This window comes from Hemicordylus capensis, chromosome 14 (genome assembly GCF_027244095.1).
Source record: "Hemicordylus capensis ecotype Gifberg chromosome 14, rHemCap1.1.pri, whole genome shotgun sequence".
In the NCBI taxonomy this organism is placed as follows: domain Eukaryota; kingdom Metazoa; phylum Chordata; class Lepidosauria; order Squamata; family Cordylidae; genus Hemicordylus; species Hemicordylus capensis.
Window position 1 is genome coordinate 16,647,622 of NC_069670.1, and position 26,559 is coordinate 16,674,180.

The window sequence follows — 26,559 nt, forward strand, 5'->3', positions numbered from 1 at the left end:
TTTTTTCCTATATCACCCAAAACTTGCATCTCTGGGCAGTTAAATCATTGACACTGAAAGCATTTAAAACCCAACATTAAAAGTATTTAAACTATACATCTAACTAAAAGCCTGCGTGAACAAATATGTCTTCAGTGCCTTTTAAAAAGTTGGCAGAGATGGGGAGGCTCTTATCTCAACAGGGAGCGCATTCCAAAGCCCAGGGGCAGCAACCGAGAAGGCCGTCCCCTAGCCAGCAGACGAGCCAGTGGCAATCGTAGACGTACCTCTCCAGAAGATCTCAACGGGTGATGATATCACATTGATCTCATCTTTCCCTTTCGTCTTCTCCAGGAACCGCATCTCCTCCAGAATGGAGGAGGTGCATTCAGATATCGGCCAAATATACCCCGAAGTCCCTGTGAGCTATCGGGGAGCACTTCACACACAATTTGGGTTTTTCACTGTGCGTTACACTGAGTGTAGCCCGATCCATATCTGGGGTTTTAAAAAATCCACTTCTGGCGTCAGTTTTTGGGGCAACTTTGAACTCGTGGCAAAGCCTTGCAGTAAACCCATGGTAACTCCTGCTGCCTGGACAAACTCCAGGCTAAACATCGCGAGTGCCTTCAACTCTCCCTCATAAGATTTGGTTTCCAGACCCTTCGCTATCCTTGTTGCCTTCCTTCAAGCCCGTTCCAGTTTATCAATATCCTCCTTAAAATGTGGTGCCCAGAACTGGACACTGTGATAACGGTGAAAGTGATAACTGGGTGACCGCCTTCATTTTAAAACTATATTATTTACTGCAGAACCCATCAGGGGCATAACTATAATAGGGCAAGGGGAGACAGTTGTCTGGGGGCCCACTGCCTTAGGGAGGCCCCCCCAGAACAAGTCACATGACTGACCCCCCCCCAGCCACGCATCCACCTGGGCTTCCTTCAGTTGTATTCATCCTCCGAAATTGATGTGAGTGTTAAGACCTGGAGCTACCAGAACAGCATGTCTTTCTCTAGTAGCATTAAATGACTTGCATCGTCCACAATTTACAAAACCTTTAAAAAAATAATAGCATAGGTCTTCCTGCACCTTTAAGAGAGGCTCAGAAAAGGGAATTTCAGCCAGTTCAACTTGTCACTTGGTGGGGGGGGCGGGAGAAAAGCTGCACTTGCCAAAATTCCAGCATCTCTTAAGTTAAAAGCACAGGCGATCTACCCATCCTTTTTTCCACACGACAGCCAGCCTTACACCATCCCATAGACTGAGGGCACACCTTATTTCAGAACCCAGAAACCAATGTTGAGTCTCCAGTTTTACATGTGTATTTGGCAACTCTCCACACAGGGCCCACACATTTTCGTGTGGGTTGAGACTGGCAGGTTTCTTTGAAGACTTGCCTGTGTACATTATGTTTTTTGTTTAATTAATGTGCCATGAGATACAACCAGTCAGAGTGGGGCTGCCAATTCTGACTGAAGCTATTCCTGGATTCCCCCACCCCCCATTTCACCCCCAACATTTCCCACAAGATCAAGCCATTAAAATGTCCAGGATGGTTTTCAAGTCACCAGGAAGTTTTTCACACCCAGCTTTTAGTTCGCATCTCTGGAACGGAGGCTGTGTTTTCACACATTGGACAAATTTACCCTGAAGTCCCTGCGAGCTATCAGGGAGCACTTCACACACAATTTGGGTTTTTCATTGCACATTAGAGCATAGCCCGGTTTATATCTGGGGTTAAAAAAATAACTTTTTGCATCAGTTCGGCGTCGGTTTGTGGGGGCAACTTTGAACTTGGGGTAAAGCCTGCTGTCTGGGTGGGCAAGCTCCTGGAGATGAATGCCGATTCCCAGAGATTCCTGGCTGACCCTGGAGGGTTGGCAACCAGGGCTGGCCCTTGAGAATTTGGAGAGGTTTCCTTTAGAAACCCTCTCAGCCGAGAAGTGTAGGACCCCGGCTTTAACTTGAGCCGTGCAGGCTGGCTGTTGGTTCACAAGACTGAATGGCCGGCTCGTGCGGATGACCCGCGGAATGGACGACTAGCCTGCACTGGTTTGAGGATACAGTGGGAGAGAGTTCCCAGTCTATTATGGGGCCAAAACACCTCGGAGATGAAAAGATGCTGCTGCTAATATGGAAACCCAGCCTGAGACCCTTTCCCCCCCGGAAATGAATGCCGAGGCAGGCCATTTGTCTTCAAAAGAGGGAGTGCAGTTTAGGAGACTAGCCTTGATTGAGGGCCGAGGTGCCATGAGTGAAAAAGACGGAGTATTTGGGGGGTGCAGAATATGCAGGCCCTTAGGGGAACAGGGGGTAGTAGTACATTTTACATTTTTACACCTCAGAGCACTACTTCAGGGTTGCAGCACAAATTAAACTTATATTTTTAGTTTAATATTTTAACTGTGTCATTTTTATAATCTTGTTTTTAAATTTTGCTGTAAACCTCCTTGGGATTGTTTTAATGAAAGGTGGTATATAAATTTAACAATAATAATATAAGAGGGAGAGAGAGAGAGAAGAATTGGCAGTGCTATATTCTGGCATTTATCCCCCCACCCCGCCCCACGCAAGAATTGGCGTCATAGGTGATCACCTAGGTCTGCCTAGTGGACAGAGTCGGCCCTGTTGGCAACCTTAAGTCAGAGGCACTCTGCAGTCCTCGTCCTTCTGCCTCCCTCTGCTTCTCCTTTGCCTCTAGCATTCTAGGGCAGGGGGTTCTCAACCTTGCATCCCCAGATGTGGTTGGACTACTGCTCCCAGCATCCCCTGCCACAGTGGCTGAAGGTTGTGGGTGATGGGAGATGTAGTCCAGCAACGTCTGGGGATGCAAGGTTGAGAACCCCCTGCTCCAGACACTGCTTAGAGCAGGATTTCTTAATCTTGGGTATCCAGATGATGTTGGACTACAACCCCCATCATCCCCAGACATGGCCTTTGTGCCTGGGGATGATGGGGTTTGTAGTCCTGGCTTAGGGGGCAGCTAGCCTTGCAGAAAAGGCTGGATGGGGGAAGTACAATTCCCAGCACTGCCATTTAGGCACATTTTCCCCCATCCCAGCCCCATTTGCACAGGGCAACCCAGCTTTAGGTACAGCAATCAAGGGGTAAAACGTAACATGAGAACAGGTTCCTGTCCATTAAATAATGATCTGGTTTACGCTCCAGCTTTTGGACGTCTTTCCCTTGCTTTCATGCTTGCAGGGACCTCTGACTGAATAGACACACTTCTCTGCCTTTCCTTTGTCAGGTGGGTCAGGCCGCCTGCGTCCCTACGGCTGAATTTAGTAACACAGGCTGGCCAAACTGACTGCAGTGTGAAACAGATCCGATAGCACACACCCACCACATCCCTCTCGGTCTCTGTGGAAGCTCTTGCCAGCCAGCTCCCCGCGGCCTGCACTGGACCATGGCTTCTCCAGGGTTCTGGGCACTCGACTATGAGGTTTACGGGGACGTCCAGGGTGAGTCCATTCCATTTCCCCCATTGCTTGTGCTGTTATTGTGCTGCTGCCTGTGGGATTTCTCTGTGTGAAGACGGTTGCTCTGTTCCCCTGTGGTGGCTCACACACTGCAAATAGGCTTTGAAATCAGATGCCAGCCACTGCAGAACCTTCAGTTTCCACTGCAGCAGCATTGGCTAGCAGCAAGGACTCCAAGGGAACTTAATTGGAGCTAATACACATGGGTGTGTGTGGAGGAGGTTAATTGGGAACATTAGTGTAATTTGGTGTTGAGTCCGCATATCCTGGAGCAGAGTCGGGAGGCTGTTTCTCTGTAGTGCTGAGATCTGGGCCATGTCTAGAAGGGAGGCGAAGCATCTTTTATTCAACCCCCTTCACTTTGAAATTATATATATATATATTTAAAATATGATATTAACACATCAATTTTGTGACATTACCAGTGACATTCAGGAAGTATGTCTAAGCCACCACACTGTAGAAAATTGACCTCAAATAACAATTTAAATGGAAACAAAAAACCAACAAAAAATGAAGAAAGCCGAGGTTCATGTGATACTTTGTGTTGCATCTTTTTGTCACATCAGATGGTGACAGGAAGTGGCACGCTTTGAGGAGTTCCTGCTCCTCTTTGAAGTATATGTTAAGCCTAGCACTCACATTTTCACATATAATGGGCTTTTTTTAAATTTTAAAGGGTGCTTTTATCTACAGGCTTCCCAAGCCATTCCATGCTGTAATGCAGGGCTGCCCAACTTTGGCCCTCCTGCAGATGTCGTCCTACAATTCCCATAATCCCTGGCTATTGGCCACTGTGGCTGGGGATTATGCGAGCTGTAGTTCAAAAACAGCTGGCGGGGGGGGGGCTAAATTGAGTAGGCCTACATGATGTCACGGGATATTCTCCAGTATTCCAACTGCTCAGACTGAAGGTGTCTGTAACAGAATGTGGACAAGCATGCAGCTTCCGTTAAGGGAGCGAAAGATCAGTTTGGATTGAGTTACTTCTTGCTGCCGGCAGGAAGGGAGTGGGCAATCAAAGATGCTTGAGAGGATGGGAGGTGGTTTGAGAGGCCAAGCCAAAGAGGTGGTGGGAGTAAAGTTTCAGAGTGACGTGAATTAAACAATCTGTAATGTTATCAGGTGGGACATAAGCCCATGGATAGATAGCATCACTGTGATTAGTTGATCCAGATGGCATGCGCAACAGTCAGGAACAAGAAGCAGTAGTTTTGGATAGGATGGATTGACACAAGGAATCCAAGTGACAAGGTAGCTGGCATTACCATCAGCAACTGGGCTTCAACAAAAGTTAGATCTCCCTTATATTATATAAGTTATTAGTTATAATATAAGTTATCCCTCATATTATATAAGTTATATATCCCAAGCAGGCCTGATAACTAACAGAGCCCGTTTCCCCCTCTGCAAGATGAAGATGTGAAAAATTGAAAGGTGCCCCATTCTGGTTTGGAGCCATACAGGATTGCCATTTGATCTGTAGCATAAACTTGGTCAATTGACTGGTCAAATGCGACATTGTCAAATTCTAGTTCGGCATTTAAAACATCAGATGTCTTAGAATATAAAGAAAGAGCTAGTCACAAAAAATACTGACTTTTAATCCACCACAGTCCCTCCCAGGAGCTTCATATAACACCAAGCCAGATTAGACAAAGCCTCTCTTCCTCACAGCAGATAGTTATAATGATAATAATAATAAATAATAGTTAGGCCAGTGAAGTTCTGGCTGGCTAGCAGTCCTAGAGCTGTGACCCTGATTATTGCTTGCATGTGACTTAGGCGCTCTTGCGGAACAATCTTTCCGGTTACAACACACTGCCAGTTTTTGAAGCCACATGACTTGATTCAGAAGGCAGAAGCACTGTGAAAAATCCTTAAATAAGGGATGTGTGACCCTGACTTCTGAGCTGGGGAAGAAGGAGCCCTCACTCCTGCCATTACTATTAGATGACCCCATGGTGCAAAACAAACAAAAGTAAGATTCACTCACGGGCATTCTTGACTTCATGGAATATCTGACCACAGTGATATATTGGAGGCGATCGTTTGCCAGTAGTGGACAGATCAGTTGACCATTGTCCCAATCCTGGAGTTGTACAACCAGGGCCAACGAGCGGGAGGTAGCCAGTACAAATTAGTGAGGCCCGGAGGTCTGGAAGGGGTGTTGCATATGTTGCCTCCTGCCACCACACCACCCTGTGCCTGCCCTACTGCTGCTGCGGCGAGGCTGAACTGCCAATCTTTAAAATAATTCTAGTCGCTATGTGCACGGTGTGTGTGTGTGTGTGTGTGTGTGTGTGTGTGTGTGTGTGCGCTGCACGCACACACACCTGTGGTGATGGCGGGCAGAGCGGGAGCAGCTGTTGAGCCTGACCTCCCGGCCCACTGGCCCTTGAGAACTGCAAGGCGCTCCAGTTTGAATAACTGCGCAGGCACACTGGAGCGCCTTGAAGTTCTCAAGGGCCTTTTTTCCACCAGGTTTCAAACCCGCTCTTGGCGGCCCTGTGTACAATGCAGTGCCATTGCACTGTCTTGCTTTTGTGCCTGTTGCCTCCTCAATTGGGGATCTATAGGAGGACAACTTCCTATGACTTGCATAACAGGGGTATGAGGGATTCAGGGCCGGGTTATGACACTAATAAACTGCTGGCCATAGCACTTTGGCCACTGACTTTTATTTGTTTGTTTGTTTATTAATCAAATTTGTGCACTGCCCCAAACTTTCATCTCGGGGTGGTTAACAACAGCATAAAACAGTAAAATATATACAAAAACTTAAAACAATTTAACAATTTAAAAATCATCTACAAATTAAAACCTTAAAATTTTAAAGAACTGAAAAAGCTTGACAAACTTTTCCCACTGACGCGCAGGTGTGGTCACTGACTGGCGTGTTTTTATTTCTTTTCCTAGGTGTCTTCTTTAGAAAGGTAAGACGTTTTCCACTGCAGGTATTCTGCAGAGTAACCGAACAGAGCATTTTCCAAATGAGGGTTTCGGGAGCAGAGATGGGTATGTTACCCAGGGCTCTCCGGGTTCCTCAATAATGTACTATCCAAACAGAAAGTATGGATGCTCCTCAAGCCAACCTTAGGAGCCTGTAACCCACCTGGATGTGGGTCTAACAACTGAGCTGTATCACGGGGATTATGGATGGCCAAGGAAACGGCATCGTGCCACCATGCTGGTGCCCCAATAATCTTCTGCCTGAGGCAGCTGCCTCACCTCACCTCATGGAAGGAATGCCCCTGAATCTCCCAGAAAGCAAACCTGGGAGCCAAACAGAGTCCTAGAAACTCCTGTAGAAGAGTTGGATAGGAGGAGTGTCCAGCCAGGCTCCCAGATCTGTGTGCGCTCCTGATAAGCGCGTGTGGGTTGGCAAAAATCATGATAGGAGATGGGAAAGTGATTGTTGCTAGCTGTGATCTGGTTCAGATGGTGAGAGATGTGCCTTTCTTCCGCCCTTGATACAATGCTGGGTGAGCACTTACACTTGTTAAAAAATATGTAAATAAGTTCATAGGAGCAGGATTCATATCCTGCTCCTCCTCCAAGGAGGCCCCCGAGTTGAGGGCCGGAGGGAGGGAGGAACTTCCTCCCTCAACTCTGGTCCTGTCAGGCCCAAACCGCGGTGCCAGCATTCGAACGTAGCACTGGCACCACTAAACCAGAGTTAAGGGCAGCGAAACTCCACTCTGAATGAAGGTACATAGTGGAGTTTGGTGAGGGGAACCACAGGTCCCTTGTCACCCTTAACTCCGGTTTGCCGAGTCCGGTCATGCGGGCTTTGGAAACCCGGAGGTGAAGGGACCTCCGGTTTCCCAGTATGTCCGAACTCGGCCATCATCTCACAACATCAGATTTCTCAATGGAGGCGGTTCACAGCTTCAGCTGCGAGTTATATAGATTCCGAACACCATATGTGACTTTGTGAATCAGTCTTCAAATTCCTTCTGTGCTTCCCTGATTTTTACCTTCTGGCTTTCCCCCCTCTAGTACACAGAAGAGCAGGGGAGGAAGTTGGGGGTGGTCGGCTGGGTGAAGAACACTGCCCATGGGACTGTGACTGGCCAGGTGCAGGGGCCAAAGGAGAAAGTGGAGATTATGTAAGTATGTGAACTGGGCTCCTTCTGCATCTTGGGGAAAGAGTGGGCAGGGGTGACTCAGCACAAGAACAAAGGGATGAGGTGGAGCTACTTGCTTTACTTAGTCATCTAAAAGAGAGAGTGGGGGGGGGGGGTCAGCAGGGAGAAAAGGGCAAGCATCCCATGCACCATTTCAGCTTGTCTGAAATTGGCAATACTAGATCGTAGATCTTGGAATCTGAGCCTGCCATCAAATCTAGGAGAAGTTCAAGTACAAGCTGACAATTGGAATTGTTTTTCTTTGCACCTGTTGTCTGGATGAAGAGCAGGGTGCCTCTGATCACAAACAGAGTAGCCTTCCCTTAACCCTGAATCCACCACAGATAATTTGCAAGCACGTCTAGTTTGTCTCCCAGCACCTATGGTGGTTATGATTACTTAACAGCTATTTAATAGCATGAATGAGGTGCTGGATAGAAGTGACGTGTTCTCCTCCCCAGACCAGAATATTTCTTTAGCTCTCTTTTTGTTGTTGTTAAAAATTAAGCATTCACTGGGGATGCGTCTAGGCATCCCATTTCAGATTTGGGTTGTGAGTGGGGAAGAGATGTCCGTAGAAAGGGCAAGTTTCGCAGCCAAGTTCAAAGGCCCGCTGTGCTCCCAGATTTAGTATTAGTATTTTATATACCACATCTCGACGCAAGCTCTTGAAGCGATTTAAGAATACGATGATTCCCTGTCCCCAAAGGGCTCACCATCTAAAAGGAAATGCAAAGTAGACACAGCCCCTGGAAGAGACTGGTGACTCTCTTCTATTTAGCAACTGTCCCAAGACAGTTCTGAGGCTCTGACTAGGGACAGACAGTTACTGTCCCCTGCTTAATAGAAGAAAGTCCCCGTTTTAAAGAGGTGCCTCTTGGCCCATTTAGCAAGGCAAGGGCTATATTGTTAAAGATGAAATTGCAAAAAAGGAAGGATTTTAAGAGCATTTTTCATGGTTTTGTTTTGCTTTTTAAGATCCTTCCTAATAAACAGATAGGTGTCCCTGAGGAATAACCATATGTGGTCTGAAATGTGGGAGCAGGAAAGAGGAAAGCCTATACCCTGTCCTTCCTAAATGGCACCCCGGTTTCCATCAGAAGGAAAACTGGTAGAAGGAAAGGAAGGGGTGGCCCTGGCCCATATAATGGTTGTCGCTAACTGAAAAGAAACCCTGCTATATACATTGCACAGCCTTCTTGCCCGCCCACCTCCTCCATTTGAAATGTCTAAATAGGGCACCTCCCCAGACATTGTCCCCACAGTGACTTAACACCCAGTAAATCTGGGGCTTGGGTCAGCTTGCAATTAGTGCGTTGGTCCAGGAGGAGATGAGGAAAATTGCTTTTATGAATTTGTTGGCGGCACCACGGCGTGCAGCAGCAATTGCAGCGGGGGTGGGGGGCGCAAAGAGACAGGGAGATCTGGTCCCCAGGCAACCCCAGGGGTTTGTGTGGCGGTGCTGGTGCTGAAACAGTTTCTGTAACAATGCGTCCTGTCACCTTCAGAAGGGTGACAACCAGAGCCAGTTTCCATAGCGCAGGAAGAGTCTTCTCCCATCACCTTGAGGATACACTGAGAACATGCAAGGAAACTGGGACAGTTTCCATAGCAACCTGCCTCTCCATCTCTTCTACCTTCATGGCTTTGAGGGGGGAGGGCGGAAATTGGGGCTGCTGCCATAGCAACCATGGTACTCCATCCCTCCCTTGCATGAGCAAGAGCAACGAGATAAACCATCGCAACCCGTCTTCCCCCTCTTCTCCCCCTTCCCTCTTTTTTCAGGCCCTGGCAAGGAATAAAAAGCAAAGGTGTGCAGCCCGTTAATTTAGCCGCCACCCACCTGCAGTTAAGATTAGGGGACAGAATGACAAGCAGACTGTTGAGGCTGTAGTCCACCCCACTTTGAAATGGAACACCAGCTGGGCAGCTTTCTGGTGTGTGGGAAGTGGGTGGAAAGCTGCATTCTTCAGTTACGTGGGAGCTTCATTCATAGGTTCCTTTGTTATCAAAAGGTACTTATAACCATTTCCCTTCTGGTTCGCAAATGTGGACCACTGTATCAGGAAGGTGCTTTCTGAATGTTGATTTACATTCCTTTTCTCTGGAGCATGACAGCTGTTTTCCCTCAGGGGATGGAGCCGCTCTGGGAAGAGCAGAAGGTTTCAAGTTCCTTCCCTGGCAGCATCTCCAAGATAGGACAAGATTATTATTTTTTTAAATAGGACAAGATTTTTGTATTGAACTAACAAACTACCAAAGCATACAGTATGTGGCCAAAGCACAATTATATACAAAGTAGTTGTTTGTACATCATATATCTACAAAGATTTATACACAAAGATTTGGAGACCCACAGGGTTATAAAGTATATGCAGGCAGTAAAGTATATGCATATGCAGTATATGCATAAAGTATATGCAAGATAGGGCTGAGAGAGATTCCTGCTTGCAACCTTGGAGAAGCCGCTGCCAGTCTGTGAAGACAATACTGATCTAGATGGACCAAGGGTCTGACTCAGTATATGGCAGCTTCCTATGTTCCTATGTTCTTTTTCAGAGCTTGGTGGTTAGGAATGTACATTTTAGACTCCATGGTTCTGGGGCAGGACCAGTGTTCCCTCTAAGGTGTGCGCATGTGTCTGCCTTAGACTCACAATTTTTAATGCCTGCTCAGTTAATTTTACACTCCGCTCAGGTTTAATCAGGAAGGTCCCGCTCTGAATGCACATGCGCACAGATTGCCTTCATACTGCTGACCTGAACAAAATTCATTCTGCAAACAGATGAAAGAAATTAGAGGGTAGAGGTAGGACCTGTCTTTTTGGCAAAAACTGTGAAGAGCCAAGCACCGTTGTAAGCAATGTCTAAACAATAGATTCAAATAGAATAGATTCAATCGATTCAAATAGAATATCATGTCTTTAAATACTTGTATTCCACTTTTCAAACATAGGGTCCTCAGTGTAAATAATAATCAATTTTAAATATCAATTTTAAAAAGGCCTAGAAGAATTTTCTTTCAATCTAGGAGTCAGCCCAAAAGTTTAGGAGCCGACAGTGGACACTTGACAAAATGACTGGACTTAGTGATGGACACTGTGGAGGGGAAGATAAATGGGCTTCTCTTTATCCCCTTTACATGTAACATACTTTGAAAAGAACCAGGGCTCCCTGGGACAAATAGAGCTTTTATTAAATAACCCTACCTCTTCACCATGTCACCTGAAGTGGCGCAGTGGGGAAATGCTTGACTAACAAGCAGAAGATTGCTGGTTCAAATCCCCGCTGGTATGTTTCCCAGGCTATGGGGAACACCTATATCTGGCAGCATCAATATAGGAAGATCCTGAAAGGCATCATTTCATACTGTGCAGGAGGAGACAATGGTAAACCCCTCCTGTATTCTACCAAAGAAAACCACAGGGCTCTGTGGGTGCCAGGAGTCGAAACTGACTCGACGGCACACTACCTTTTTACCTTACCTCTTCACCATGAGCCCCACTGTCTGTTGAGATTATCTAGAGAGGTCTGTCTGCAGTTGCCACTGGCTCGTCTGGTGGCCAAACGGGGACGGGCTGCCTCTGTTGCTGCCCCAAGACCCTGGAATGCGCTCCCTGCTGAGATAAGACTCTCAAACCTCTGACAACTTTTAGAAAGTACCTAAAGATTTATCTCTTCACCCAAGCTTTTTAATTTGATTGTGGTTTTAAATGTTTTAAAAGTTTTTATCTTTTGTGTTTTAATTGTTGTAAACCGCCCAGAGGTGAAAATTTGGGTCTATACACATTTTTGATACATAAATAAATATCCTACTTTAGGCACTATGGTTAAATTCCTAGGCACCATGGCTCCCTGGCGCCTGGAATTTGCCAAGCCCTGAATTAAAACATCGCTTAATTTAACACTATGATCAGCAATTATACAACCAACAAAAGGAAAACAGCAAATCACTGATAAAAAATAATTGTGGCGTATCGAAGGTCCAAAATTGTCCAATAATGTAACACGGAAAAAGCACAATAAAATAGGTATGTCTTTACTCCCTCTGAAAAGAAGGGAAGGAGTGCACCAACTTGAACTCAAGGGAATTGCATGGTTTAGGGGCCACCACCAAAAACAGGGAACATAGGAAGCTGCCTTATACTGAGTCAGACCTTGGTCCATCTAGCTCAGTATTGTCCAGCTTGACTGGCAGCGGCTTGCCAGGGATTCTGGAGTCTCTCCCAGGCAGCTGTCTCTCCCAGCCCTACCAGGAGAAAGGAATATATTTTACTGAGTCAGACCTTTGGTCCATCTCGCTCAGTCTTGTCTACTCTGACTGGCAGCAGCTCTCCAGGGTTTCAGGCAGGGGTCTCTCCCAGCCCTACCTGGAGTTGCTGCAAGGGACTGAACCTGGTCCACCAGATGCCTCTGGGAAGCCCACAGACAAGAGATGAAGCCATGTCCTCTCTCCTGCAACTGGTATTCAGAGGCATCCTAGAGGTAGCCTATAGCCATCCAGACTAGTAGTCCTTGATAGACTTGCCCTCCATTAATTTGTCTAAGCCCCATGTTAAAGCCATCCAAGCTGGTGGCCGTTTAATTCCATAGATTAATTATGCGTTATGGCGGGGGGGAGTCTTTCCTTTTGTTGGTCCTAAATTTCCTAGAAATTAGTTTCATGGGATAACCCCCTGGTTCTAGTGTTGCAAGAGAGGGAGAAACACACACATCTCTCTCTCTCTCCCATGCATAATTGTATAGATTTCGATTGTGTCTCACCTTTTTTAAAAACTAAAAAGCCCCAAATGTATCTTTGCCATATAAGGAAGGTGCTCTAGCTCCCTGATCATCTGGGTTACCCTCTTCTGCACGTCTCCCAGTTCTACAGTGTCCCTTTTGAGATACAGTGACCAGAACTGTACCCACACAGTACCCCAAATATGATGTTGGAGGATCTGGTAAAGGCTGGACCTGCAGCCTAAACAACAACAAATATTTATATACCACTTTTTCAACAACAGTTTCCAAAGCAGTTTACACAGAGAAATAAATAAGCAAGCAAGCAAGCAAGCAAGCAAGCAAGCTCCCTGTCCCCAAAGGGCTCACAATCTAAACCTAAGATAGACACCGGCAACAGTCACTGAGGTACTGTGCTGGGGGTGGATAGGGCCAGTAGCTCTCCCCCGCTAAATAAGGAGAATCACCATGTTTAAAAGGTGCCTCTTGCCCAGTTAGCAGGGCCTTAAACCCGATGGCCTTTTGATGCTATGAACAACCACCTTCTGGCTATGAGAATGAAGACTGGACGTGGGCCTGGAAGAGAGAGGAGGGCAACCAGGGTGTGCTGCTGACCTGTGCCTCTCCCTTCCCCAGGAAGAACTGGCTGCGCAGCGTAGGAAGCCCCATGTCGCGCATTGACCGGGCCGTGTTCTCCAACGAGAGGGCGATCTCCAGCCTGGAGTTCCAGTCCTTCGCCACCAAGTATTAAGGCCCGCTGCCTGGTCGGGATGGAACAGCCATCTTTAGGCACCTTGAAGGTTCTTCCACCCTGAAGGAGGCCGCACTCTCGACTCTCCCTGACTGGGACAGGCTCTGCTGCTGCCGTATAACAGAGGCTGTATACTAGACCCAGAGCACCTCTTTGGATCCTCCAAACTGCGGGCTACATGGAGAGTAACTGTCACCCCCCTGTCCCCACTAGGATGCTGTGAGCTCGCTGCTCTTTTTGGCTAGAGGCTGTTGCTTTCTACCGCTTATGCAGGGGGCAGGGTGGGGGCGATCTGCAGCTGGAGGGGCCTGGCAAAAAACCCTCCCTCCAGAAAAGCCTGAAACTGCCCTCCTTTCCTCACAGTGTGTGCATAAGCACCACTGGGCAAAGTTAGCAGCATCCTCCTTTGGACTAGAATAGTAACAAAAGGCTTTGGAGAGATTCCACAGCCACGCACTGGACGCAGGCTTCCCCTTCCCCCACATTGTCAATTGCCACTCAGCAAGGATGTTAGCTTATTAAAAAAAAATTAAAGTATAATAAAAATTGACTCTTGTCTGAGGATTGGGTGGGGAGGCTGGCTAGGGAGGATGTTTTGGAGAAGGAAGATAATAGGCAGGCTAGTGCGCACGGTCGGTCATTGGGTAGGTGAAGCATCCTACCCATGTGCGGGAGCTCTACGTGCTTCCATTTTGCCATCATGTGTGAGGAAAAAGGCAAAGGAAGAGGCAGGGGAAATGTTCAGTGTGTGAGGCTCATACTGGGTTGTAGGGTTTTCCTCCTACTTCATTCAACAGCTGGGTAGGACAGTGTCCTGGTAACCTAGTGCGAGCCTTGCACAGGATCACCTTCCCCATCTCTGACCTTGCTTCTTACTCACACAGGATCACAAAAATGTGATCCACCCTTGATGTAAACTGCCCTGAGCCATGCTTGGAAGGGCGGCATATAAATCAACTAAATAAATAAAAATGGGAGCGCATACAGCTATACATCCGTTTCCTAACCGAAATCAGATTGGAATGGATCCAGATCATCTTCACCCAAGAGTGACAGAAATCACACAGCCACCACTTGCTTGAACACCTTGTCCAAAAAGGGGATATTTGTGACTTGACCCATGGTTGTGGCAGTTCTCAGAGTCCGGGGTGGGGAAGTAGTTCATAACTGCCTCCTTTAAGCCAGCTAGCCCTCCCCCCTCTCACAGTGCTGTTAATAACTGATCAGTCCCAGCTGGTCAATCCCTTTCAGCTAGAAAGCGGTCTGGTTCACACAACCATTCAAATCTAGATTTAATGTGGGCTACCGGCATTAGCCTGAGATGGTGTCGAATTTCAGCCACCATCTCCACAAGGTGGTTTATCGCCTGAGATGAATCTGAGATTCCCACCTTGGCGTGGGTTCACACAATCACACAAATGTCAGCAACCCACATTAAACCTAGGTCTGAATGGTTGTGTGAACTGGGCCACTGTGCGGGGTAAGGGTTCAGACACTTGCCTGCATCTTTAGCTGGCATTTATCCTTTGAAACAGGAAGGGCCATAGATGACTGGCAAAGCACCCTCTTGCATGCAGAAAGTCCCAGGTTCAATCCTTGATCTCTCCAGACAGGGCTGGGAAAGTCACCAACCTGGAGAGCTACTGCCAAGTCCAATATCTAGGTAACATGCAGGCCTTCCCTGGGTGAGGAATGGCCTACTTTCAAGCCCTTGCGGGCGGCTCATGTGCATGATATCATTTTTTGAATAATTAATGCACTTTTTTCCTTCTTCTGTGCTGCAGCTGTAATGCAGAAGCTGCATGAATCTATGGAGGAGTTGCCCTTCCTTTTACTTTAGTGACCACACACACACACACACACACATCATGTAAAGTGAAAGAGGATTTTCCTCTTCCATCTCTCAGAATACTTCTGTTCTAGCTAGCACTCTGTGGGTATGCCCCTTGTCTGCCCTAACAAAATATATATCACTGCCCATTGCTCTTCTCTGCAGCCTCTGGATTCCTGCGTTTCAATGATGCAGAACTAAAAATCTGAATGAGAAAAATAAAATAAAAGTGTTGTAGTGTATTAATAGAGTAAGTGTATTAATAAGAGTAACAGCAAGTGATAAAGTGAGGGAAGAACTGGGCAAGATATCACGAGCACAGGTTAACTTGTTTTAACAAGCGTACCCTTTCTGTTGCAAACCTTCAGCTTAGGTGCCCCATAGAGATTGTGTGTGTGTGCACAAATTTAAAATTTTGAGACAGGTTACTCTAATCCACATTAAATTACTCTGGAATATTTCCACTAAAATTAAGAGGACAATTTTTGTCCCTTTAATTTGATTAAGATTGTTTATGAGTAACTTAATCTGGATATAAGCCAGTGACTGGAGTAGCCCATCTCGTAACTGTAACATTTAAATGTGTGCATATGCATACACACTCACAAGTAAAAACACCAGTTTTTATTATGTATTTATTATTCATTCATTCAATTTCTATACTGCCCTTCCAAAAATGGCTCAGGGCCATTTACACAGCCATTTACAAATGGCTCTGTTTACACAGAGAAACAACAAATAAATCAGATGGATCCCTGTCCCCAAAGAGCTCAGTCTAAAAAGAAACATAAGACAGACGCCAGCAACAGTCACTGGAGGTCCTGTGCTGGGGATGGAGAGGGCCAGTTACTCTCCCCCTGCTAAATAAAGAGAATCACCACATTAAAAGGTGCCTCTTTGCCAAGTTAGCAGTGATTTTACAGTTGGAAAACTGTAATGTTGCAGTTAGGGACAGGCTACTCTAGCCAATGGCTCACATCCACACTAAGTGACTCATAACTTTTATGAAAAGTTATGAAAGTTATGGGACAAGTTTACTTGTTTACAAGTTTACTTGGTGTCTCTCTTGAGGTCATTTTTTTTAATTGTGAGCTCTTTGAGGACAGGGAATAATTTTCTCATTCCTCTTGGTATCTGAGCAAAGAGGCACCTTTTACAAGTAGCATTTCTCTTTACAGTATTTAGCAGCAGGAGAGCAACTGGCCTTATCCACCCCCAGCACAGCATCCCCTCCAGTGACCATTGCTGGTGTCTATCTTATGATTCTCTTTAGATTGCGAGCCCTTTGGGGACAGGGATCCATCTTATTTCATTTTTCTTTGTGTAAACTGCTTTGGGAACTTTTGTTGAAAAGCAGTATATAAATATTTGTTGTAGTCGTAGTAGCTTTAGGAATTGGTTGAAAAGCAGTATAAAATATTGGAAATAAGAAGCCCTGGCCACTATACATACTGCATTTTCCTTTATGCTAGATATGAAGCTATGAGAACGGGCAAACAGAGATGCCAATCGCAGAGAAAAGTTATGCGAGGACCCGTGACACCAGCATGGATCGTGGCAAACGCTCCTGTATCATACTCCTGCACGTCTGTAGTGGAGTCTCATGGTATTAGGGTCTTCTTTCTGTTTAAGCCCCAAATAATTGGGAGTAAATTTTAGACGTTCAGGTTGGGAAGGGAATCGTGGCAGTTGCCACTGTTGCGAAAACGAAAAGACAAAACAACAAACGTTCTTAGCAATCTTTTGATGCAGGCTGTGGGTGTAATGCTGGCTGTGGGGCAATTTGAGGAGGTAGGGCTGGCTCCTTTGAAGCAACTCTCCGTTCCATGGGTGTGGAAGGTTTGAAAACTGGTGCGACACCTTTTCATCAAAGGCCCGTGTCTGGTCCCAAGACAACTGCCTAGCAGAGGTGTCCTTGTGAATCGGGGCACTGCCTACCCCTCGGGGTTATTTATGCCGACTGATGACATCGGCAGCTTTTTGCTGCGGTTGCTTTTCCCTTGGGGCAGGTAGCGCAGGAAATGAACAGGTCACGGGGCAAAATGCTAGTCCATATGCGCTTCAAAGGCATCATAACTTTAGGCTACAGTCCTGTGTGCTCAGTGAGAAACTCCCGCTGACATACTTGTGAGCGAACAGTGCAGGATGGGCATCTGGAGGAAGGAAAATTGCCCCTCCCAGACTGAGAAATTCCTATTGAATTCTGTAGGGCTTATTCCCAGGTAAGCGGGTATAGGATTGCAGCTTTTGCCCCCATGGAAAAAGCCCTGTGAGTGCCCACATAGGTGTCCGGGGTGGGGGGCAATGCAGAAGTCCCCTCCCCAGTCTGGAACGAGCAATTCCCATTGAATTCAATGGGACTTATTCCCAGGTTAGTGGGTATACGACTGCAGTTTACGCCCCCCTCCCCAGAAAAAGTCCTGTGGACATCCATGGATGGCCCTTTAATGAGGCAAGGTGGGGCAGTCACCTCAGGTGGCAGATAGGAACATAGGAAGCTGCCTTACTACGAGTCAGGCCTTTGGTCCATCTAGCTGAGGCTTGTCTGCTCTGACTGGCAGCCGCTCTCCAAGATTTCAGGCAGGAGCATTTCCCAGCCCTACGGAGATGCTGCTGCCAGGGATTGAACCTGGGACCTCCTGCATGGAACGCAGACACTCTGTCACTGAGCCAGGGTCCGGGCCGATTCCCCTGTCTCTGTCTGAAAATGGTTGTTTCCTTTCTGTTTATTCAAGGGAAGGATACTGAGTTTCTGTAGCCTGGGACAGTTTCCTACTTGGTTTTGCCAGCTTAGGAAAAAGAGCTCTCTGAAGCTGGGAAGCTTCCTCCATAGTCAGGTATCCAACATGGTTTGATTGGGTTGGGGTCAGCCAGCTGGAGCAGAGATCCCCAACCTAGAGGCCCCAGATGGTGGTGGACTACAACCACCACCATCACCTCCTCCCACAATAGATGATGGGACATGTAGTCCCCACACCATCTGGGAAGCCAAGGCAGGGAACCTCTGCTCTAGTGCAAGGATGGGATGTTGCCTCGGCATCGTCCTGAGATGATGCAGGACTATAACGCCCATCATCCCCTGCCTTGGCACTGCTTCTGCAGGATGGGGATTTAATCTGGTTGTGCCAGAGCCGTGTGATATTCAAAAGACAGTGTTCCCGTGATGTACTGCAGAACTGCCAGATGCTGGAATAAGAAATACCCCATGGGAGCCATGCTGACATAATCACCCGCCCTCCTCCTCCTCCTCCATCCCCACAAGCGCCTCGTTCTCGCTCACATCCCCTCTGATTCCCTCTGGGGTAACCACCCCGCGACACCTCATCTCCACATCCTCACTACCTCTGCAGAGGAGACTGAATCTCCACTTAAGTGCAGCATGGTAGCTGGGGAGCAGACCTAACTTTGGGTCCGATCTGATGCCACGTTTTACACCAAGATACCCTTTCCTTTAACTAATCAACTGGGCCAATCTGATTAGATTTTTTTTTTTTGGTGGGGGGGAGGCCGGCTATTCTGTGGGATCTTCTGAGGGGATCCTGTGGGGAAGAAGGGGGGGCTTCCATTGAGCAAAGCCCCTCTACCTAGTGGGATAAGGCAGGCAGGATCGGGGTGGGGGGGCTTTGGGTCCCTCTTGTCTCTCTTTCCCCCCCCCCCGCCCCGCAATAGCCGAGGCCGCGTGCGGGCCTAGCTCCCCCAGTGGCGGCGTGTGAATGGCGGGGAAGGCACCCAATAGCTGATCCGGCCTCGTGGCTGGGAGGCGGAGATCGATGGCAAGGCGAGTCGGGGCTGGGCAGCCCATTCCGCAGCTGGGGCTGGTGGTGGTGCTCCATCGAAGGGAGGAGGAGGAGGAGGAGGGAGGAGAAGGAAAGAGGAGGCTGCCCGGACGCCTGGGTTCGCCCCGGCGCCACCTGTGATGCTGACGCTGGAGAAGCGGGCGAGCCACGGCGGCGGCGATGCGCGCACCGGGCGCGCCTTGAGCCGAGGGAGACGTCCGGGGGCGCCTGCAGGAGGCGGAGGCGGTAGGTGAGGCGAGAGCGAGGGAGGGAGGACGGGCTGCTTATTGTCTCTGGATATCTGGCGGCTGCTGCTGCAGCTGCGGGAGGGATGGATGGATCCCGGCTGCTTGCCGCAGATCGCGCTCGAGAGGGGCCTGGCTGGGCTCCGGAGTCGCCGCGCGGGCACCGCTCCAATGCGGCACCTGGCGAGCCGCGGTGCCCCGCTCAGCCGCCCTCCGTCTGGCCGGCCCGGGGCCAGCCATGCCTTTCTTCGCTGCCTCCCTGGGGACCTGTGGCCAGGCCGGGCGGGGGCTGCTTGGGAGCGCGCGGGGGCCGCTGCGCCGCCTCGCTCGCCTGCGCAAGGAGGGAGAGACCCGGCGGGACCGAAGAAGATGCTGGAGGAGAGGAGGAGGTGGTGGCGGCGCGGCGTGGGCTGCCAGCCCGTCCCCGGCCGTGCGCTCTCCCTCTCCACGCGCTGCTGCCTGCCGAGAGGGCGTTCGTTGCGCTCCTGCCTGGAGACCCGGCCCGGCGCGCAGAAACTCGCCAGGCTCAGCCCTCCCGCCTTGGGCTCGCGTTGCTCGATGGCCCCTGTTTTAAAAAGGAAAGGGGGAAAGATCTCTCACCCACGGGCCACGCCGCAGACTTGCCGTCGGTTTAAGGGAAACGTGGAGTGGGGCATCTTCTTCCCACAAAGCTGCATTTTAAAGTTAAACGCCGGGTGGTAGCCCCCCTATATAAGTCTTGGCCCTATAACGTGTGAAAGCCAGCCAGCCTGCCTGTACTTACACTCTGCACAGGCCCAATGTGCCTCTTTTCTTTTAAAATCAATTTTGCTCTCCAAGGCAGAGGCCTAGCATATCATTTTAAGAATGTGGGGTTTTGGGGGTGGGGACAGAGTTCTGGATCAGACTCAGCCCTGCCGCCTGCCACCCCCATTCGTGGGGTCACCTCCGTGCCCACGTGCCCCAAAGTTTTTCTACATTTCCTTTCCAGTGTGAGCTATGCTTGCCGCTTTATTCTTAGCAGTGTTGTGTATTATTATCAAGAATATTCATAGATCACTTTTTAAACCCACCCACCCCAAGGTTCACAAAACAGCTTATGACATGCTCAAAGGAATGAGATGGCGTTTCTCCTTCTAGATTCCAGCCATAGTCAGGCTAGAGATCTGCGCTCCTTCCTTTGTGTGTGTCCCTGGAAAACATTATGTATATAATTTCCCCCATATTTAGTCATCTGTTGTTGCAAAGGATCCCTCCTCCTCTTTAGAGCAGCTTTTCAGGTGATGGGTTATTCTGAGCTACTACAGCTTCATTGCAGAGGATCAAAGCCAACCTGCTCTGCTTAAGAACAGTGTCAAGAAGAAGAAAAATCCTCCTGGCCTCATGTTCCACGTGGGTGGGGATTATTGTGGGGTTAAATGTAAGGAAAAGCTTTGGAGAGAAGGCCAGGTAGGTGTTTGGTTTAGAGTGGAAATAATTGACCTGTCTGTACAGTTTAGGGTGAGTGGTGAGAATACAGAGCAGGCTAAGATGCTCTGGGGCCTCAGGCCAAAACAACAACAACAGCAACGTATTGTCCTATGAAGCTGCTTCCTACTGAGTCAGATCCCTGGTTTAACTAGGTCAGTATTGTCTACACTGACCGGCAGCAGCTCTTTTAGGGTCCAGACAGGGTGTTTCCCAGCCCACCTGGAGTTGCTGTCAGTGATATTCAGCGTTCTGCATATGAGCTTGTCTCTCAGTCGCTGATCACCGCTTCCACTGATGAACAAGGGGCACAATTCACCAGGAAGTTATCCTGCAGAAGTCCCCTTGAAATGAATGACAGCTGCAGGAGATCACCCCTCTCTGAGATGTGCAATAAAAAACCTCTTGGTGGATTTTACCCATGGGTAAGATTTGTCTCCCTTTTAGTGGTGCCACAATATCTGAGGCAAGGGCTCTCAATTTGGGTCCCCAGATATGGTTGGACTACAACACCCATAATCCCTAGCTGCAACGGCTGTTGTACTCCAACCACATCTGGGGACCCAAGTTTGAGAACCTCTGTCCTCATAAAAAGGCTACGCTGTGATATTGACAGTACTGTCAATTTTGTTTCCTGTCTTTGGAGAGTTTGTGATTTCTGAGAGTCAAATCCCCACTCCTCATTTTTTATGAAAATAAAACAAATCTCCTTCCAGATTAGTGTTCATTAGTATCAGAAACCTCCCACTGTGTTGGTTTCTGAAGATATCTTTAAAAAGCAACATTTTCCATACATTTCTTGGGGGCGTGTATGCGCTCCAACGTATGGAACTGTCACCCCAGATCTTCCCCGAGCTACTTACATTCCAATCCTATGTACATTTTCTTGGAAATAAACCCCCTTCTATTCAATGAGTCTTACTCTCAGGAAAGTGTGCCTAGGATTGCAGCCATAGTTGCAGAAGATTAGGGGTCCAGAAATGTTGGCTTTGTTCACCAGCCAGACAAAAAAATTACACCCATTGAGCTGTGTTGATACATTACTCATCGGGATATTCTTTGCTTGCCAAGTGTCATTTTTTGCTCATCACAGACCAGTAGATTAGTGGATTTCCTGAGCCCTGCAGAAGATCACCCTTCCATGTAAAGTTTGTTGAAAATCCAATGAAGCTCAAGAGCGTTCCAGAAACATGTTCCCTAGGGAAGGAGCATTGCTCAATGGCAGAGCATCTGCTTTGCGAGCGGAAGGTTCCAGGTTCCATCCCTGGCAGCATCTCCAAGGTAGGGCTGAGAGAGACTCCTGCCTGAAACTCTGGCGAGCCACTGCCAGTCAGAGTAGACTGCACTGAGCTAAATGGACCAAGGGTCTGACTTGGTAAAAGGCTGCTTCCTATGTTCATCAGAAGGTACAGCCATAGCTCAGTGAAAGAATCCTTGCTTTGCACCAGAGGGTGCCAGATTCAATCCTTGACAGCATCTCCAGGTAAAACTGGGAAAGACGCTTATCTGAAATCCTGGAGAGCTGCTGCCAGTCAGTGTAGACAATACTGGGCTAGGTGGACCAAGGTCTGACCAACAGTATGAGGCAACTTTCTATGTAACCTATGTATCTGTGTGTATTGGATAGGGATGCCCAATCACAATGTGAAATATGGATCTTCTGGGTTTGTCCTGTTACCACGCTGAAGATATCTTCCATTGTTCTTTGAAATGTTGCCTTTCTTGCCTGTTTGGAAGGGTGAGGATTATGGATTGTTCATTCTATAGACATAAGCAGCAGCGGAGGTGACCCAAGGGACTGTGGGCATATGTACTCATTTAATGGGCAGCCCTTCTCGCCCCCTCACAAAACTACAATTCCAAGGTTTCTTTGGGGAGGTCATTCCAGTTCAACTGCTAAACATTTGGGAGATGTTTGTAGTCTGTATATGTATATTTCGGCCTGGTTCAAATAATCATTTGAATCTAGTTTTAATGTCGGGAACCGACATTAGTGTGAGTGTGTGAACTCACGTTAAAGCAGAAATCTCAGGTTCATCTTGGAACACAAACCAAAATCATAGGAACATAGGAAGCTGTCATATACTGAGTCAGTCCATAGGTCCATCTAGCTCAGTATTGTCTTCACAGACTGGCAGCAGCTTCTCCAAGGTTGCAGGCAGGAATCTCTCTCAGCCCTATCTTGGAGATGCAGCCAGGGAGGGAACTTGGAACCTTCTGCTCTTCCCTTCCTCTTAGCAGCTCCATCCCTTAAGGAGAAGATCTTACAGTGCTCACACATCACGTCCACCATTCATATGCAACCAGAAGCTGCCAGGGAGGGAACCTAGAACAGGGAGGGAACTTGGAACCTTCTGCTCTTCCCAGAGCAGCTCCATCCCCTGAGGGGAATATCTTCCAGTGCTCACACTTCTAGTCTCCCTTTCATATGCAACCAGGGTGGACCCTGCTTAGCTAAGGGGACAAGTCATGCTTGCTACCACAAGGCCAGCTCTCCTCTCCGGTAATCTTGGTGTGAGTTGACACAACCACGCTAGTGTTCTTTACGTTCTGTAAACCTAGGTTTGAACAGTTGTGTGAACTAGGACCCCGGAGACATTTTCTTCCTCTCTCCCTCCGTGAAATTGATTCAACTTGGTTTTTCCATTCCCGTTTTCTCCCCCTTTCTCTCTGTTTGAAGATGCAGCTTTTTCCTTGGCAAGACCAATTCACAAGTGCACATCAAGTTCTTATCCAAGCCCAGCATGGCGTCCCTCCAGAGGCTGTTGCTGGCATCTGCTTCATGCTCCTTTTTGAGATTTAGCCCTTTTGTGACAGAGGAGCATCCTATTTTGTGAACTGCTTTGAAAAACGTTGTTAAAAAGTGGTATATATTCCTAGTGGTAGTAGAGGTCTATCAGCAAGGGGATGGGCCAAATGTAGACCATCTGCTTTGCATGCAGAAGGTCCCACGCTCAGTCCGTGGCAGCATCTCCAGGTAGGGCTGGGAAAGACTCCTGCCTGAAACCTTAAGAGAGCTGCTGCCAGTCAGTGTAGACGATACTGAGCTAATGGCCTGACTCAGTATAAAGCAGTTTCCTATATAAAGAGGTACAAGACACACGACGGTTGTGTTGCTCACTGTTGGTTTGCGACTCATACTCAGCTCATAAAACAGGAGATGCCAGGGAAGTCACTTTGCACATGTTCAAAGGTACCTTTCTTTACCATTACTTAGCATCTTCCAGAGCTCTGATAAGCCTTGGCTCAAATGAAGCCCACGGCTAACCAAATGAGCAAGTCCGTGTTGATTATGTCTTCCCTGCAAACCCCAAAGCTTGTTGTTATAACGTAAGAAAGTGGTTCCCGACTTGGTGTCCTCCAGCTGTTGCTGAACTACAACTCCCATCATCCCCAGGTACAATTTATTTTGGCTGAGGATGATGGGAATTCAGCCACAGCTGGAAGACACACAGGTTGGGAACCACTGTTGTAGACAATTTACATGTGAACTTTAAAAAATTATCCCAAATGTCCATTATCCCAAATTTATGCCTTCAAAATCACACAATCCATGTCTCAAGAGATTTGGTCAAATGGGGCAGCCCCACCATGCATGGAAGTTCCAAATACGAGTTCCAATAAACAGGTCTGCAAAAGTTGCTGGTCCACATTGTTTTACCCTTTTGCGTGCTGGATGAAGCCTCTGAACTCAGGGTTTGTTGGCTTGTGTTTTGTTGTGTGTGCATGTGCTGATGAGAAGGATGATTAGCGGGGAGGTGCTGATGGTAGTCGTCTCCGGCATCTTTGATCTGCCATCCTTGTGTTTATGGTTCTTCTGTCTCCTGGTTCTGAGGCCTCCCCCACCCCCCGGCTCCCCAGCACCACCAGACATGCCTCCATGTGGGGTCAACAGTTCCGGTATAAACACAGCTGGCTCTGGCCACAGCTGATTCTTTCTGAAGACGGAGCAAATTGTGTAAACGCGGCTCCCGATCCCCTTTTATGGGCAGATTGCAGAAATCCCCTCCCCAGGACTGGCTGCTTCCCTGTGCTGAAATTGGGGGGTGTCTGGGTGGGAAAAGCCCCTTCCATGTGTCCAGCTGTGCCTCTTCCTTCATTGTGTGTCCAAGAGGGAACCACCGTCTCCTTTTCCTTTGTCTCTTCTTGCCTCCCGGCCCCCACTCCAGCTGGCTCTCTGTGCTGGACACCACCACCCCCCCAGGGTGCCTGGGGATGCTATTGTCCTCTCCCCCCCCAGCCGCCCTCCTCCCCGCCTCCCACTTCTCCAGCCAGCCAGCCCCCTCTCTCAGACTTGTGGCCAGCTGGCTCGAGGGGAGGGGAGCTGGGTTTGCAACACCAACCTCGGGGAAGCTTTCTCCTCTGCCCCACTCACCTAGCGGGTAGGAGAAAGCCCGAGGGAGGGGATTGGTTCTGGGGATCCATATGGGGTGAATGGCACAGGATCGATAGGATCAGCTGCTGTGGGGCGATGGTGGGGATGTGAGTAGGCTGCTGGCTCTCTGCTTGGCCTGCTCTTTTTCGTGTGTTTTGTGTGTGTGTTTTGTGTTTTGTGTGTGTGTTTTGTGGCGGGGGTGTTTTGTGTGGGGTGTGTGTGTTGTTGTGTGGTGTGTGTTGTTGTGTTTTTTTGTGTGTGTTTTGTGTGTGTGTGTGTGAGAGAGAGAGAGAGAGAGAGAGAAGTGGGGGAGAAAAACACCTACACACTTGCATACTGAAGGTCCCAGACATAGGTTTGCCTAGGTAATTTTGGAGCCTGGACCTAAAGACCTTTGCACCACCACCACCACCCCGAGCACATTAAGCATCATCATGCTCCGCTGGATGACCACACCACCAGGGACAGACAAAAGAGGATTTGGGGGCCCTCAGGGGCTGTGCAGGCCCTGGACTCCGGCCCCAAAGTCCAGGGCTAAGAGCGCCTTTGGTCCCAGATTTCCTCCTTGGCAGCATCTCCAGGATAAGGCAGAGAGAGACTCCTGCCTGCAACCTCCGAGAAGCCGCTGCCAGTCTGGGTAGACAGTACCGAGCTAGCTGGACCAAGGGTCTGACTCGGTAGAAGGCCGCTCCCTATGTTCCTCTGTGTGTCTTCATGGATGTCTGACTGCAAAAACTTGCCTGTGGCATATTGGCCTATAGTTCCCGGCCCCTGCATGCATAGATGCGGGTGTGCACCTCATGGGTAGGTTTCTGGGCATGGGCGGCACTGCGGGAGGGGGGAGTATTGCGGGGTGGGAAGAAGCGGCAGAATCCGTTTCGGGGGTAGGTTTCAGATAATGGTAACAATGTATCTGTTCTAAATAGTGATATTATGGATATATCTATGATCTATACCTACTAGCTATATCTATAAATATCTGTATCATAGGTATCTGTAATGATATTTTTCATGCTAACATCCTAAACCTATTTCCCCTGAAGTCAGTCCTACTGATTTTGATGGAACGGCCCCAGAAGACGGGTGAGGGGCTCAGCACCTTCCAACCCATCCCCATAAGTAGCTCATAGCTCCTTGCTGGATCATAAATGAAAACAAGGCTGCGATCCCAATCGTGTTGGCTTGTAAGTTAAGTTGGGGAGGTTGTGCGGGCTTGTTTTTGTTTAATGGTCGAGCAGTGAGAGTCAAGCTACTTGTCCTGGAGGGGGTGCTTGGCGGTGGTGGGGCAGGGGGGCTCCAGAGGGGGGAGGTTTGGGTGGGCAAGCACCCCCCCGCGCGTGGTTTGCTACACACGCACACACCATTTATGAACTCAACAAGATTCATTTCAGTGCAAATATGTTCAGGATGAGTGTGTTAATGTGAAATATACTGTTATTTCGATTTCAAAATTGTAACTGGTGGAGCTCGCCCACCCAGAAGAACAGTTTGCCCCTTCTGCACACACACCCCCACCCCGATTTTTGCTAGTGCCTGGCCCCTCCCCTTCTTCTGGTGCTGCTTGCGATGGGCATCTACCCATCTCATTTGGGTGCCTGCTTGCTCTGTGTTTGTGTGTTCACATTAGCTTTTGTGTTTCTAGCATCGCAGCCAATGTTTGTTTTCACTCTCTGTATTCTTGTGTGCACCTGAGGCACACGGATCCCCTTTAGAGCATTTGTCTGCGTGCTGCTGTGCGTCTTTCCGGGGGAGAAGGCTCCCTGCCTGCCTATGAATGCGTGTTCTCGTGCAGTGCACCCTGCATATTCCAAAAGAACGTC

The 26,559-nt window shown here is 48.4% G+C and overlaps 1 protein-coding gene across 6 annotated transcripts in view; it reads left to right on the forward strand.

The window, feature by feature from the left end:
• LOC128337077 (acylphosphatase-2-like) overlaps positions 1-26,559 on the forward strand; it is a 46,964-nt gene that overhangs the window by 12,916 nt on the left and 7,489 nt on the right. For 4 of the 6 annotated variants that reach the window (XM_053277661.1, XM_053277659.1, XM_053277660.1 and 1 more), the window contains 4 exons: positions 3,233-3,446; positions 6,384-6,400; positions 7,467-7,576; positions 16,370-16,503. In XM_053277661.1, the coding sequence (XP_053133636.1) occupies positions 3,392-3,446; positions 6,384-6,400; positions 7,467-7,576; positions 16,370-16,503 (316 nt within the window). In that variant the 5' untranslated portion in view covers positions 3,233-3,391. Of the gene's footprint in view, positions 1-3,232; positions 3,447-6,383; positions 6,401-7,466; positions 7,577-12,951; positions 13,617-16,369; positions 16,504-17,632; positions 17,735-26,559 lie in introns of those variants that run through there. The other 2 variants (XR_008312173.1, XM_053277662.1) reach the window with 2 other exon arrangements.